Below are 15,568 nucleotides of genomic sequence, written 5' to 3' on the forward strand. Positions count from 1 at the left end.
CTGGTGTGGAAAATATCAGGAATACCCCTGGCGTCCGCAGCCCTAGCAAATCGACCCCCCTTCGTCTTCCCCATCCCTTTCCCCTTTCCTTCGCCCGTGGCCGCCGCCGGGCACGCCCACCTGGTTCCTCCTCGAAGCGGCTCCTCGCTTCTGGTGTTCGTGCTTCTCTCCGTTCCCCCCTCTCCTGGCCGGGGAAGGCGTGGATCCGAACTTGGGGGGCTGATTTCTCCTCTTGCTCTTGTCGGTAAGTAAATCTATTTGCGTTACCCAGATTTCCACTTTCCACGGGGTTGGACTGAACTGAATCTCTTCCGTCCAGCACCCCCATGGGTTGGTGTTAGAATCCTGCGTTTCAGCGAGAAACAGCAGTCCTTTTTTGTGTTTCATTTAAGTTCGTATGAGTAATTTTTATTTGGATCCCCGCTCCAGTTTCTCTGGGCTGGCTTGCGAATTCGCGTCGCATCCTCTGGGATTTTGTCTTTTTCCCCGTGCCTCGCCGCTGTTTCTGTGGTTGATGTTTGCAGTCTCGTTGCGATTTGTCCGAATTGTAGGGGATTCTTGAGCAAAATGCTCCTCTTTCTCTCTTTTACACCCTTTTCCGAAGTTCCTTCGTAAAGGTACCTTGGCTTTTGTTAGTTATTATCATTGCGGCCCTGCAATTAGGAACGAATGGCACTTCACCCCCATCATTCTCTCCTCAGCAGGAAGTTTAGTTCAGCTTCAGCCACTGTTTTTATTGGAAACGTCTCAGCTCTTAGTGAAGAAAAAGCAGCCCATGAGTAGGATCTTGTGTTAATGGAATCGATATGCGCAAAGATGCATATCCACGCTTCCGTGACTTGAAGCCTTGAGGTTAACAAACGTGGTGCTAGTATGAATTCATCCGGGTCAGAATTGTTGCACGGTGTGCCTGTATGTTTGATAATATAAAATTTCAATTATCTTGTAAACTATTGTAGTGAGATTAATATAACAATCTAAAAAGTTGATCAGATCTTGGACATGATCTTGTTGTTAAGTTGAATTTCTGCATATTAGAGAGCTTTATCTGTTCTGTTATATGCACATGGACATTTCTGACCAATTAAGCTACATGCTTACCAATCATGTGCTCTCATTACCCAATTTAATCGTGCGCTTCTTGTTAATCTTGAATTTTAGGCACCTTTGCCTAGAATAACTGTGAGTTTCAGGCTTCAAAATGCTCATAAACAGCTCTCCTCCCTTTGATATGATGTTTGCTCTCTGTCCGTTTTGAACTGCTGAGCGTATTTTCAGTGCAGTGGGATTGTGTAGGTTACATCTGAGAAATTTGGTGGAAAGTTATTTGCTTTACTTTTGTTATTATGTATATTGTAATTATACTGAGCGCTGAACAACTTGGTAGAAGCATGGCGGACGGGGGCATTTTGGTAGCCATTTGCCAATATGGTGGAGAGTTCACTTCTGGCCCCAATGGTAACTTGATATACAAAGGAGGAGAAGCACATGCTGTCGATGTCACTCGTGATATGTCACTTGAGAGCTTCAAGGATGAGGTGTCCAAGGTGTTCCATGTTGATGTCACTGACATGTCATTCAAGTACTTCCTTCCAAATAATAACAGAACTCTCATCACAATATCGTGTGATCGAGATTTGCAACGGATGGTTGATTTTACTACTAGTGCTGCACAAGTGGAAGTTTTCTTGATTAGTAGAGTGGAAAACAGGTATGTTTTGTTGCACCTTATCATTTTATAATTCATGTGGAATAGTCTGCGTTGCTCATATGCTTCCGTGATGCATGCGTTTCTCGTGCTGGATAACCAGGAGTATTGTAACTTACTCTGGAGCATCTGCAATTAAACCTGGGACTACTGCACCTGGTGATAACAAGAAAAGGCCACCTTCCAAAAACAAGTAGTTTGCACTGCTCCAGTTGTCCTTTCATTGTTATTTGTTACCCTCTTAATCTTAAGCTCTACATGATATGTTCTCTCTTTGTAGGGTTTCCAAAAATAACAAGAAGACTCCGACTCCCAATGTTCCAGGAACTGCAGTTCAAGCTAGCGCGAATAATGTCAAGCAGCCAAGACCGGTTGTTACTGAAAATGATGACAACAGGTACAAAATCATTCTTCGTATAACTGCTAATAACTGCTACATCTTTCATGTCTTCTTTGCTCTTGGATGTTTTTGATTTTGAAGAAATGGCAGGAGTTCTTCATTCATAAAGTGGAGGGAAACAAAGTGTATACACAATTGCTTTAAAGCCAAACTTTGAGGCCCATCCTAGCTCAAAAATGATATAGGTTAGCGCCAGTTAGAAAACCAAATAAACACAAATTCTGACGGGTGGGGGATTTCTTCCCTTTTCCCCTGGGGTAGCGGACAACTGCAATTTGGTCGTTCGTCTGAAAAGCGACCTCATAGAAACCTTTTGCTCTGAGATATTATTTACAATAAGGAATTTTTCATGTTGCCATTGAGAAATGTGTAGTCATTTTACCTATCTACTTCATGTCTAGCAAACATGCAAAACAGCTATTTTAGCACCCCTAATTTCAAGAGTAGCCTCTTTAAGTGTACCTTATTTGCTGGTTAACCTATAAAATGCCTATTTTGGAGATTAGCATGTACCTTATTTGCTGGTTAACCTATAAAATGCCTATTTTGTAGATTAGCATTCTGGTTAGCCTATATTTCCTGCATACCTTATTTGCTGAAGTTCTTGTTTGTGCCAGCACTGCCACTTCATGACAAATACATCATTCAGCTGACTTCATAATTTGTTATTTCAAAGTTCTTCCATATGTTGATTTATATAGTACTTTTTGTTATTTTACGGAACATATGAGTGAATACTTAGATATTTCTGATCACGGTCCACATAAGATGATTGACTAACAGCGTAGGCATATTTACAACATATTTCCCCTTTTTTGTTATTGTTGTAACTTGTAACTGCTAAGCAATAATTTTCAATGTTCGAGAAAATGTAATTAAACATACGCCTAGGCGCGCTTAAGCGCGAAGCGGAGGCCTAGTGCGTTGCCTAGGCCATAAACGTCCAATTAAATGCGGAGTCACCCATTGAAGCCATGGATGGTGAAAAAAAAACAAGAGCAGAGATGAGATTAGGATTGCAAAATGGTTTTGTTGGAGTGCGATTCCATCTATGCTTACTTCATGGTGCCCGTGTCGCTCGATTTTGCCCATCCTCAGCTTGATTTTGCCACTGGGTTGCCCGCTAGGTGGTGAGCCATGGAGGGGAGTGGACGGAGCAGGGGCAATGCGCCGTGGAGGGGGAGCGCTGGTGCTCCAGCGAAGGCAGGCTGCAGTGCGCACAACCTCTGGGATGTGGCCAGCGCCGGAGAGAAACAACCCACAGAGGAAGGAGATGAGGGGCCTGTTTGTATTCGCTTATTTGCCGCTTATTGGTGGAAATAAGCCATAAGCCCACCCAAACGCCTTGCTTATTTCTCGCTTACCACGCAAGCCGCTTAGCCCACAATCCAGCATACAACTAGCGCTCCGCTTTTCCTCTACGCGGCCTCGGAGGCACTTCTCGGGCAAGCGAACCGATTTTCCCTGATACCCTCGCCACCGACACCCTGCGTCCCTGCCGTCCACCCCCCGCGCCATTGATCCACGCCCGCCGCCGGCCCCGTCCACCGCCGGCTCCGTCCGCCGCTCGCCACCCTCCACCGGCTCCTTGCTCAAATCCCACCCTCCACCGGCGCACTGCCAGATCCCGCCCGCCACCTCCTGTCCAGATCCCGTCCACCACCGGCTCTGTTCGCCGCCCGCCGTTGGCTCCGTCCTCCCTGCCCGCCGCCGGCTTCGTCCTCCTGCCCGCCTTCCTGCCTCGTGTCCTCCTTGCCCTCCGCCCGCCTCACGTCAGTCCGCCGCCACCGTCGGCTCCTTCTGCCGGCGCCCCCCAGCACTTGCTCCCGTCCGCGGCCAGCCACGCGCTCCTCCTCCCCGCGCCTCCGCCGCCACCCCTGGGCTTCCCCCCGCCGCCCAGAGTCTAATGAAGTGCCGGTTAGAGAGGAATTTGTGATGGAGATGACCCTTTTTCCTGAAATTTTGTCAAGTTCTAGTGCTATCTTTGTGAATGGTAGGTAGGAGTTTACTGCTGACTGAGTTCAAGACTCTTGTTAGTTGCTGATTAGCACTAGTTTGCAGATATATAAATAATTTGGCATGTTTGGAGGAAGACTGAAGAGCTTAATTCTCAGTGAAAAATAGTTACCATTGTTTATGTAACCTGACCACTTAATGCTTTTAGGATTTGCTTCACACAGAGTTCGCTCATCACTTAATTATGGTAGAAATGAAGCAGACTTATCTACCAAAAGGACATTCTAATACTTCTTTGCCCTTGTTGGCTGTGGATGGAACCAGACTTAATAATATTATTGTAATGCAATTTCTATTTAACAAACTCAAAGACATTAGAATTATTATCTTCTCCTCAGATTCACAACAAAAATGAGCTATTATCAGCCTCAGGGGCATTTAGGTCAATTTAATAGTCAGGACAGACAATCAACACAAAATAATCAGGATTGCCAAACACCCAGCTTATTCAGACAGCGGATTCTTCAGACAGCAGGCAGGCTTATTTGATAAGCCTGTTTGCTAGATAAGCGAGTTCCAGAAAAGTGTATACAAACAAGGCTAAGATTTGGGAGAGAAACAACCGGCGGCGGCTGTCTGTGGTGTGTTCGAGGAGTGCTAGGGCAATATGAGGTGGAGATGGGCTGGATGGGCCAATAATTGCAGCCCATGTAGTGCAAGGTTAGTTGGCATATTGGCCTTTCATTGTATAACGGGCTGAGATTGGTATAGAAATGGCCCAAATATTCTTTTGTTATTATTTTACTGGTATATACGTGTAATGTTTAATCACGATTGATCTACGCTTAGTCTTCCTAGGCGCTGGGCGGCGGCCTAGCGCCTAGCGTTTTTTGGAACCTTGCTAATTTTACAGATGATGCAATGTATTCACTTTCAGATTTTGTGCAAATTATACTTGTATTGACTGCTGTATACATTTTCTAGTTTCTTCTATTAACATTACTTCTTCATCATTTCAAGTAGTCATAGTCTCAATTTTGTGGGAGTACGAAGTTTTACCAAATAGTGCTAAGTGAACTTCTCTTGTAGTTCATCTTGAATTTCCAGTCTTTTAAGTACATGCCATTTTATCATCTGAAGTGTTATAAAATCAGAACCATTACTTTTTTGATTAGTCAGTATTTCTGTTTTGTTGCGGTATGTTATCAATTCTCAGTTGCTATTATCAAATTTCTCAAACCAGGGTTTTCCAACTGGAATTTGGAAGTGATATTGCATTTGCCACCCCACCTGGAGGTGCTTCGACTGCACCAGGCATTCTGGATCAGCAAAATCTTGCTCTTGTTGATGCCACACCTAGGTAATTTTGTTATCCCATGTTTTCCACTCCAAAATGTTGTACAAAAAGGACAAGTTTCACAGATGTTGGCAACTATGCATGGCTTTTGCAGGGACGCAGTTGGGCTTTTTGATGATTCTGGCGACCCGTATGTTGGTTCTGAGATTACTGCAGAACCTCAGCATGGACTTGACAGTCCTATTGTATTTTGGGATGACATTATCAAAGGTGTTGGCCAAGAGTTTGATAATGTGAAGGATTTCCGTGCTCAGTTGTGCAAATATGCCATTGGGAAAGGATTTGCATATAGATTCATAAAAAATGAAACAACTCGGGTCACGGTAAAATGTGTTGCGGAGGGCTGCACGTGGCGATTGCATGCATCTGAGTCATCTCGTAACAAGAAATTTGTTATCAAGAAAATGACAGATGAGCATACATGTGGAGGAGGTAATGGAGAAGGTCAGCGTCGAGCGACAAGGCAGTGGCTGACTAACATCATTAAGGAGAAGCTGCATGATAATCCAATGTTGAAGCCGAAAGAGCTTGTCAAAGAAATATATGAACAATATGGAGTTACGCTAACTTATTCGCAGGTTTGGCGAGGTAAAGAAGTAGCGCAGAAGGAACTGTATCACGCTATCAGGGAGACCTACAGCCATTTGCCCTGGTATTCTGATAGACTTATTGAGTCCAACCCAGGAAGTATAGCTTTGCTGTCTCCAATGGTGGATACAAAATTCCGTCGCTTTTTTGTTGCATTCCATGCTTCTTTGCATGGCTTTGCAAGTGGGTGCAGGCCCCTCTTATTTCTAGACAAGGTTCCACTGAAAGCAACAAATGATTACAAATTGCTGGTGGCGGCTGCCGTTGATGCAGATGATGGCGTCTTTCCAGTGGCATTTAGCGTGGTTGAAAATGAAAACTACGATAGCTGGATTTGGTTCTTAATGCAGCTGAAATATGCTCTCTCAAATCACAACTACCCTTACGAAGCCATGACATTCTTGTCCAGTGGACAAAAGGGTCTGGATGCTGCTGTTTCTCAAGCTTTTGAAGATAGCCACCATGCCTTCTGTTTGCATCATATCATGGAGGAATTCAAAGGCGAGCTGAGGAAGGGGCCATGGTCACAACAAATAAGAGATGGCATGATTGAGGATTTCACCCGTGCAGCTCAAGCATGCAGCATTGAGGATTTTAATGCATCCATTGAGAGCATAAGAAATATATCCACTGAAGCTGCTGACTGGATCATTGCAAGCAAGCCTGAGCATTGGTCAGATGCCATTTTCAGAGGATGCCGATATGATCATTTCTCCTCAAACATTGTTGATGCCTTCAATAACTGGATACCAACCAAGAAGGAGGGTTCAATAGTGCTGATGATTGACTCCTTGAGAACAAAAATTATGGAGATAATAGAATCAAGGCGTGAAGCTTGCAAGGCGTGGTCAGGGCCATTGACGCCTTCCATGGAATATAAAGCAAAGGAGGAGATGATGAAGGCTGGTAAGATGACCGTGCTGTGCTCCTCTGAAACCGTGTTTGAAGTGCGGGGCAATGCAATTTTCGTTGTCAATCTTGCAAACTGGGAGTGCACATGCCGGAGGTGGCAACTTTCTGGACTCCCGTGTGTGCATGCTGTTGCTGTCTTCAATAGGATTGGGCGATCTTACTATGACTACTGCTCAAAGTTTTTCAGATTAGAAAGCTATCATTTGACTTATTCAGGAACAATCTTCCCAATACCTGACATGGATACAGTTGATTTTAGTGCTGGGGCAAATTTAATTCCACCTCCCAAGCCTCGTTCATCGGATAAACCGAGAAGGAAGCGGTTTAACCCCAACAAGGTCCCTACAGTTATACGACTCTGCAGCAGGTGCAAGCAAGCAGGCCACAATAAGGCAACCTGTGAAGCTATTTTGTAGACCGAAGTAACTTTCTGCCCCTCGAATGTGTATAGTAGCAGGTAATATTTTTTTTATCTTTTTGTCCTACTTTGGAATTTTGACCCTAAATTTTCCCCATATTTTTTTATCTCTCGCCCTACTTTGGGATTTTGACCCTACATTTTTTTCCAGAATAGGACCTGGCTCCCATTTGCTTGAAATATGCAAGTTTCTTTTATGTTCTCGTTTGACATCTTAAATATGCATATAATTTGAAGTCTGCAATGTCATGTAGAATGATTATTTTACAAAAACTGGATCTCATTTGCGTGCACATCCATGCCAGCATTGTTGTCTTTTGCATATGAAAGAAATAGCACTTGAGAAGTTGATAGCAAGTCATTCTAGTGTATGCAAGCTTTCAGGGGCCCTGAATAACGCAACCAAAGTTTGCCGCCCATTTTGACTATTTTCTTGATTCGTGTGGTAACTTTTAAGCTTTGAGATCTTAAGGCCGTACATTGTAAACAGGGGCGGAGCCAGAAAACTGTGATGAGGGTGCCACACAGTAGAAAAATACATTAGAAGAGGGTTTATTTTAAAAATTTTCCATGGTGAAAATATGTGTACATCTATAGAGTTATATCCTAGCATAGGGGGTGTTTGGCACCCCTCAGCTCCCCTCTCCTGCCGTCCCTGATTGTAAAATTTCTTAGTAACAGCACTTGGTCAGGACTGCATTGTATCATTGCTATGCAACATGTTTTTTCACAGAAGAAACATCTTCCGTATTACAATGCAATAACAGCATGCAGTTTGCTGACAAGACGTGCTTCGTCTTGCTGAACTTGCACTTTCCACAGGGTGACCCATGTATCATATTGGGGGCAGGGAACTCCGAATTTGTATCATAACACTACTGCGACTGGATGCACTTTTAGTACTTGCTCTTACTCACTCCTACATCTGTTTCTCCATTTCAGTGTCAGTTTTTTGGCGGAGCATGGCCAACGGGAAGATGGTGGGTGGTTTTTGCGGAGCTAATGTGGTGAAGAAATTCCACACAAGCTGTTGGGTGCGCTGGTGGTGCCTGCCTTTTGTGGTTATTACTTGGATCTAAGGGGACATGGGATATCAGGCATATGATTCTGTTTATGTGGGAGCTGTAGTTTAAATTTTCTGTAGTGGGAACTCTCGGTAGGTCGAACATCTGTTTACGATAATCGCTGAAACAGCTAGGTCGAACAGTTGGGAACTCTAGGTAGCCCGTAATTTTATCTTCTAGATGATGTGATGCTTGTTGTCATGTACTAGATCTGTACGTGTACATGCTTTGTTTGTTGTTGATCGTAACATTAGTACAGCTGTTGTGTGCGCACATAAGTAAACGGTCAAGTTGTTGCCCTCTGATGTCCAGGTCAGTGTTGTCGCAGCAATTATAGATGGCCAACACGGTCCTAGCACTATTTGGAACGGTACTATATATTAGGCACGCTACTACTCCTACCAGGCACCATCATGCCAAGTGTTATGCTGCCACTATGAGCACGGTAGTCCGTTGCGCTCATGCTGGCTCTGTCACTGTATTCACTCAATTCAAAACTTCAACAATTTTATAACAAACATACATATATGCATTCATTTCCTTGAACGTTCATCGATTTCATTGTAAACTCATAGATATAGATCAATTTCATCATAACTCATACATAAATACATCCATTTCGTCTTGAATTTAATAGATTTTCAAAGCACAATGGGGTAATCTCGAGTCGCATGGCGCCTGGCCCAAAACCGTGCCATGCATGGGCCAGCACTATGGGCTGATATGGCGCCCAGGCACTACCCTATGCACAGGGCCGACCCAGGTACAATTGCATAGGACTGAGCCGTGTTAGTGCTATGCTTCGGGCCACCCATTAGGTCCGGCCCATCTGACCACCTATAGCAGCAATATTGGTAGCACACTTTTCTGAAATGAATTCAAGGTGGCCGAGAGTGTGGCTTTCCTGCATGTGCAAATCTTGGCAACACATCATGCACCGTCCAAGCAAGTTTTTGTACAGTGCTGTTTTTTTCTTTTCTTTTGCAAGTTATGGATTCGTGTCCGAACTATAGTAGCTTGGCCTACTCCTTCACGAGCGATGATCAGGACCAAGCAGAGCCCGGCAGATGCAGATCGAAGTCGTTCCTTTTGCGGCGAGACCACAAGACCGAACAGGAGAGTTCCAAGTCAGATCGTGGCGACGACAGTCTCTATGCGCAGGCGTGCATAAGTAAACACAGGCGTACGTGTGCATGTCCATAGCTGGATAACCAAGTCTTAAAACGCGTAGCAGACGCCGCACCACGCCGAGAATCGCAGCGATCTTTCAACGCCCACCCTGCCGCTGTGCGCCATGATCGGGAACGGGGTCTGCGCCCTGCGCCCACCAGCAGGGAGAGACATATGTCAAACGGCCACATATGACGGATGCTTTTTTTTTCTGATTATCAACTCGGACTAAAACTCCACCTTTAATTCTGGTTGTAATGGTAATGATGGACCAGGAAATCTGGTGGAGTATTTAGTTATGGTTGTAACGGCTAGGATGGATCAGGAATCTGGTGGAGTATTTAGTCCCGGTTGTAACGGAGCATTTAATCCCGGTTGTAACGGCTAGGATGGACCAGGAAATCTGGTGCTAGAATGGACCAGGAAATCTGGTGGATCATTTAGTCCCAATTGGAAAAACTAACCGGAACTAAAGACCTTTAGTCCCGGTTGAAGCAACAGAATTACAAGAAATACATACTATTACAAGTAATACATACTACTGCCTTACAACTTTAATTAAGTGTGGGTACTATCTATTTTCGTTTTCTTTTTCCTTACCTAATTAATGTTAGTTAGTTCTAATATGAATATTTATGTACGCAATTTTCACGGGATTCTCCTTGTAATTATGATTGATCAAAACAACGTTATTATGCTTGATTTGTTGAGGAAACCAAAGGACGAGTACCAAGACATTCAAGATATACTTAACTTGTAATAATTCTTGATCTTTATCTCTATGCAAAAGTTTGTTTTCTAAATTTTCACCTAACTCTATATCATTCATTATTTTAATTCGCAGCGCATGGAAACGATTCCGTAAGCACCACTGTGGTGATTTTAAAGAAAAACTACGGTAATTTTAAAGAAAAACTTACATTCAGGATAACATTCCCGGTATGTATAAAGTTTGTGCATTTTGTACATTCTACAATATAAATATTTCATAACTTATTTTTTTCACTAAAGTGCTTAAGACAGGAACAAGAGAATAATTTATGTGGATACTACGTTTCTAAGCACATGCACCATTTCATGAGGGACAAGGTGATATCGAACCATATAAAAAACCTATTAAGAATTAATCATTTTCTAACTCCTTATGTTTAATTGTTGGTGTACCATTCACATATTTCCAAATCACAGATGATGTATATTAGAGAAGAACTCTTGGTGGAGGAGAGGCTTTTGGCAATCCAAGAAACTCTCATAGGATTTTTGGTGGACGAGGTGATAAATCCCAATGGAGAATTTTATTCCGATGGACATTCAATAGTCGAACCGAGCAACACCAAGACTGGAGGATCCTAAGAATTACGAGGATAAATTATTGTATATATAGTAATCGTATAAATACTAGTTTGCTACTAAGAATTGTATATATAGTAGTTAAAATTAAAATTATGCATATACTATCATGAAATATATAGACGGCATGCATACAATATGAGTGTATATATGTAAGTAGTATACGCTAAGGATTTATACGTATAGTTATAGATGTGTGTATAAGTGAAGCAACAATTAGCATTAATATGGAAAAGAATTTAGGGTAAAAAGAAAAAAGTCTTTAGTCCCAACCGGGACTAAAGGTGCCATGTGCATGCACATGCATGGCAACCCCTTTAGTCCGGATTGGTATTACCAACCAGGATTAAAGGAGGTCTTTAGTCCCGGGTAAATGACCCGGGACTAAAGAGGGTGACCTTTAGTCATGAACAATTAGTTCCGGTTGGATATTCGAGAGATACGACTCTCTCCAACCGGGACTATCGCTTGATTTTCCACCAGTGGCCGGACCCGGTGGCGAGCCTCAGCAAGCGACGCCAGGTCAGCTCGTTCGTCATCCGTTGCCGGCGCTGCAAAGCCCCATGGCCTCGGCGGCGGCGGCGCGAGGGCTCCACGAAGTTGCCGCCGCCGGCTCTGGACCGCTCCGCGCGCACACCGTTCCGCTGCTGCCTGGCATGTCGCCCGCCGCCGTGGTGTCAATGGCCGCTCGGCGTCTCAACACCGCCTCTGGGGGCAGTATGGTACGTATCTACCGATCGATCTCGACATATCTATCTACATATCTACATATATCATAATCTGTGTAACAGATAACATCTTTCCAATCGATCGAAAATTGCAGGAGAACAGTTCAGTGGAGGAGACGATGTCGGCGCTGCTGAAGAGCATCTTGGAGGAGCATAAGGCGGCGGTGGCGGCCGCTGCTGCGCACAACAATAAGGAGAGCATCACGCAGAAGGTGGAGGCAAGAGAGGCGGCGGCGGCGGAGGCACGGGCAAGAAAGGTGGCGGAGAAGGAGGCACAGGTGGGGAAGAAGGCGAAGATGGAGGAGATGATGGCGCTGATCGCCGGGCAGGTGGCGGCGGGCGTGGCCCCGGTCAGAGAGGGCGCTCCTGTTGGTGAGGTCGGCAATGGCCGATCTTGAGGTCGAGCAACTAAAGGAGGACGTGAGAAGCATAAAGTTTAATCACAGTCTTGTTTGCTGCTTCGCTTTAGTATTTTTGGTGCATGCTTTCTGTCGCCTCGCACAGTTGAACAAAAAGTTCCGTAATGCGGAACTAAGGCCTTCTCAGTAGTGGAAGAAGATACCCAAGCCTTCGATTAGTTGCAAGTTATTGAGGCATATGGGTGGATGATATCATTTGTGGGTCGTTTTGTGTTTTGTCACACATCATCAAAAACTTGCATGCAAGTTCATCTATGATTTTGACTCTTATATATCGAGAGCTTATATATCGAGAGCACGTTTGACTGTTCTCATGATCTTGATCACGTCAGAAACCGCATGTGCAATGTCAAGATGACAGCCGTGAATAAAAATACTCAATCCGTCCTAAATTGTAGGTGGTTTTGGTATTTTTAGGTGCATAATTTTTACTATGCACCTAGATATAGTCTACATCTAGATGCACAATACATGACTATGCACAACAAATGACCTATAATTTAAAACGGAGGAAGTATTATCGTGGCTGTCAGGCCCATCACGCAATGCCCACCTAGATCTATTAACTTACTCATCGACCATGCTGTCGGTATTTTAACTCGACAATCTACCTAGGGAGTACCTAAGGTAGAGTTTTTGGTTGGTGGGTGTTGCTGAAATCAGGAGCTTGATGGTGTATGTAGGCATGCGATTTAGAGAGGTTCGGGCCGCTAGATCACGTAATACCCTACATCCAGTATGCTGTTTAGCTTGTATTCGATTGAACTTGTCTTGAGGAGGTCCCCGCCCGCCCTTATATACTGGGGGAGCAGGGTTACAAGGTAGTTGCCATACAAGAGTACTAGTCGGATTCGACTAGGGAGTTCTACTCTAACTCAGAGGAGTAGTTTCCATGTCTTCGACTATTCCACTGAGTCCATGTAGACTATGCCACCCTGTACCGTAGTCTCCATGTCTTAATACGATTTGGTGTACGTTTCCTGTTGTGGGTCCGTACAAGTCTTCTGGTGGGCCCATAGGTGTATGACCGACAAGCCCCTGAGTACTTTGTAGTCAAATGTAAATAGCCTTGAGTACTTGTAGATGTTGCTCGACTAGTTCTTGGTACTCTTTGAGTACTTCTGTCAGAGCTGAGTTCTTCGAGTACTTGAGCGCTGTCATGCAGCTGGAAGGTACTCTAGCCTCATCCAATGTAGCTTTTGAGTAGTTTGTCTTGAAATTTTTATATAGAAGTGTGATGAAAATCGCACTCCATATAGAGTAGCCCCCCGAGCCTTAGGTTGAATCAAAGAGTCAGGCTGAGCGTCAATCTGTTTTTGTTCCATCTTCGTCTTGATCTTTGAAACAAAAGAAATTTTATCCAACAGGCATGGTGTACGCAGCCCCCGAGCCGTTACCCGACTGATTTCGGGAGGTATAAGGGTCCTCTAATCGTGACCTTTCATCTTCTGCTGTTTTTGGAAAAAACCTATCTTGCGTGGATAAGGCCGTAATTGCCGCTGATTAGTGAAAATATCGGGCCGTTACCCCAGAAACTTTGCCGCAGTTATAAAAGTTAACGGGGGAGGGGGGGTTTACCCCTACCCTTTACGCTGCCATTTTGCATCTGTCATTTGGCTGAAAAACCCTAGCCACCGCGATTTCATCTTGATTCGCTAGCACCGTCGCGCCTTCCATCATTTGCGACACCTCCTCTGAGCCCCTAGTGCATCCGCGTGAAGTCTAAGGCAACAATCAGGATGGGGAGGAAGCTCAAAGGTCCGAAGAAGGGGTCCAAGGAGGATGCTAAGAAGGCACCCAAGGAGGGTTCCTAAAGGGGAACTTCCAAGAAGGGGAAGGAGCCTGAACTACCAGCGTCGAAGTGTGGAGAGACCAACCAGACTGCGCCGCCCAATCAGGCAATAGCATGGAAGCGATCCACCATGAAGGACGCGGAGATCCAAGAGCTGGTGGATGCAAAGCTGCTACAGGAGCAGGCGGTCGTGGGCTGGAGGTTCTCTTATGGCAATGCTTGGATGTTTGAAGTGCATCCCAATGAGACGGTAATATTTGCTCGGTTTGTGGAGTGTGGGATTGCTATTCCGACTTCTGACTTCTTCCATGGCGTCTTGGAGTACTATTCATTGCAACTTGTCCATCTCAATCCCAATAGCATCTTGCATATCTCCATCTTTGTTCACTTGTGCGAATCGTTTCTGGGGATTCTACCTCATTTTGGTCTTTTTTATAAGATATTTCATCTAAAGCCGCAGCCCAGTCGGGAGAATATGTAGGTTATTGGAGGTGCCGGCTTCCAGATCCGTGAGCAGTACTCGGATCTGTATTTGGAGTATGAGCTTGTGGAATCTCATGGTAGTTGGAAGGAGAAGTGGTTTTATATTGAAAATCACAGGCCGCCTCTGGCCAATATTACTGGACATCGTCCAAAGTACAACAGCTGATGGCTTGATGAACCAACCACTACTGAAAGTGTTCAAGTACCCGATCTGTTGAACAAGATTGCTAAATTGAAGAAGCAGGATTTGATAGGAGTAGTCGTAGCTGCTAGCTTTCTAAAAAGACGACTGCAGCCATTGCAGTTTTGATAGAGTCCTGCATATGAGTACTTTGGGCTCGACAATCCCTCACGGATGTCGCCTGATGATATCTTTGATGAAGAGGTCAGAGCCCAACTACGCCGGATGTTCAAAAAACTTGAGGGCGAACATGGGGCGGTTGAAGAGTTCAACAGTCGGAACAAGCCAAATGAAGTAAGTGTTTGTTAGTGTTCTGCTTCGAGTACTTGTATTGTTTTGATTTGTTGTTTTCCGAATTGTTTCTTCTTGTGCAGGCAGATGTACTCATGTATTATTCGCCTCCTCCTTCTCCTGGTATAGATGTCACAAAGAATGCAATGCTAGTGTATTCGCTGCAATTGCCTGGGGTTTCTTCAGAAGAGGAAGAGAGGAGGGGGAGGATGAAGAGACTAATCCTATTGATAGCTTTGATTCTGATGGTGAGAGTTTCTTTTTACTGCAGCCGCGCATCTTGAAACAAGACAAGTCGTCTTCTGTTGCGCCGAGATGCCGTGCCGGTGATGATATAAATGCTGATTTGGCACCACCGCCAAAGAAGTAGCGAACTGCTATGCCCAAGTGGTGCACTAGACACGATCTTCGCATTCATGATGCCTCTCCCCGCTGGTAATAACTTTTGCAAATGGGCAAGGCCTTGAGGTGCGAGTACTATTGTACTTGTTTTTTGTAGTTTTGACCACTTATCTTTGAGTTCTTTCTTCTGCAAACTACTAGTGAAGTAATCGAGACCGTAGGGGTAGCTGATGATGAGGATGTTGATGCCACGGAGATGGCTACCAACAATGCCGGTGAAGTTGCAGAAACAGCTGTCGCCGAGGGGACTGATGCGGCAGGCATGGTCTCCGGTGATATGGCCATGGCTCCAGAGGTAACTACTCCAGGCGTGACTTTGGAGGCAACGGTGAATGCCACTGGTGTAGGT

General features: G+C 44.7%; 1 protein-coding gene across 2 annotated transcripts; it reads left to right on the top strand.

Moving 5' to 3' along the window:
- LOC101775394 lies at positions 1-8,702 on the top strand. Of its 2 annotated transcripts, none has more exons than XM_004983428.4 (7): positions 1-244; positions 1,388-1,711; positions 1,812-1,901; positions 1,989-2,105; positions 5,308-5,424; positions 5,516-7,378; positions 8,282-8,702. In XM_004983428.4, exons 2-6 carry the CDS (start codon positions 1,392-1,394, stop codon positions 7,335-7,337), a joined length of 2,466 nt encoding a protein of 821 aa, XP_004983485.1. In that variant the 5' UTR covers positions 1-244; positions 1,388-1,391; the 3' UTR covers positions 7,338-7,378; positions 8,282-8,702. The 2 variants fall into 2 exon arrangements, with proteins under 2 accessions (XP_004983485.1, XP_004983486.1); XM_004983429.3 differs by having other exon boundaries at positions 1,391-1,711.
- Positions 8,703-15,568: the final 6,866 nt, after the last annotated feature.

Source organism: Setaria italica, chromosome IX (assembly GCF_000263155.2).
Source record: "Setaria italica strain Yugu1 chromosome IX, Setaria_italica_v2.0, whole genome shotgun sequence".
Classification (NCBI taxonomy): Eukaryota; Viridiplantae; Streptophyta; class Magnoliopsida; order Poales; family Poaceae; genus Setaria; species Setaria italica.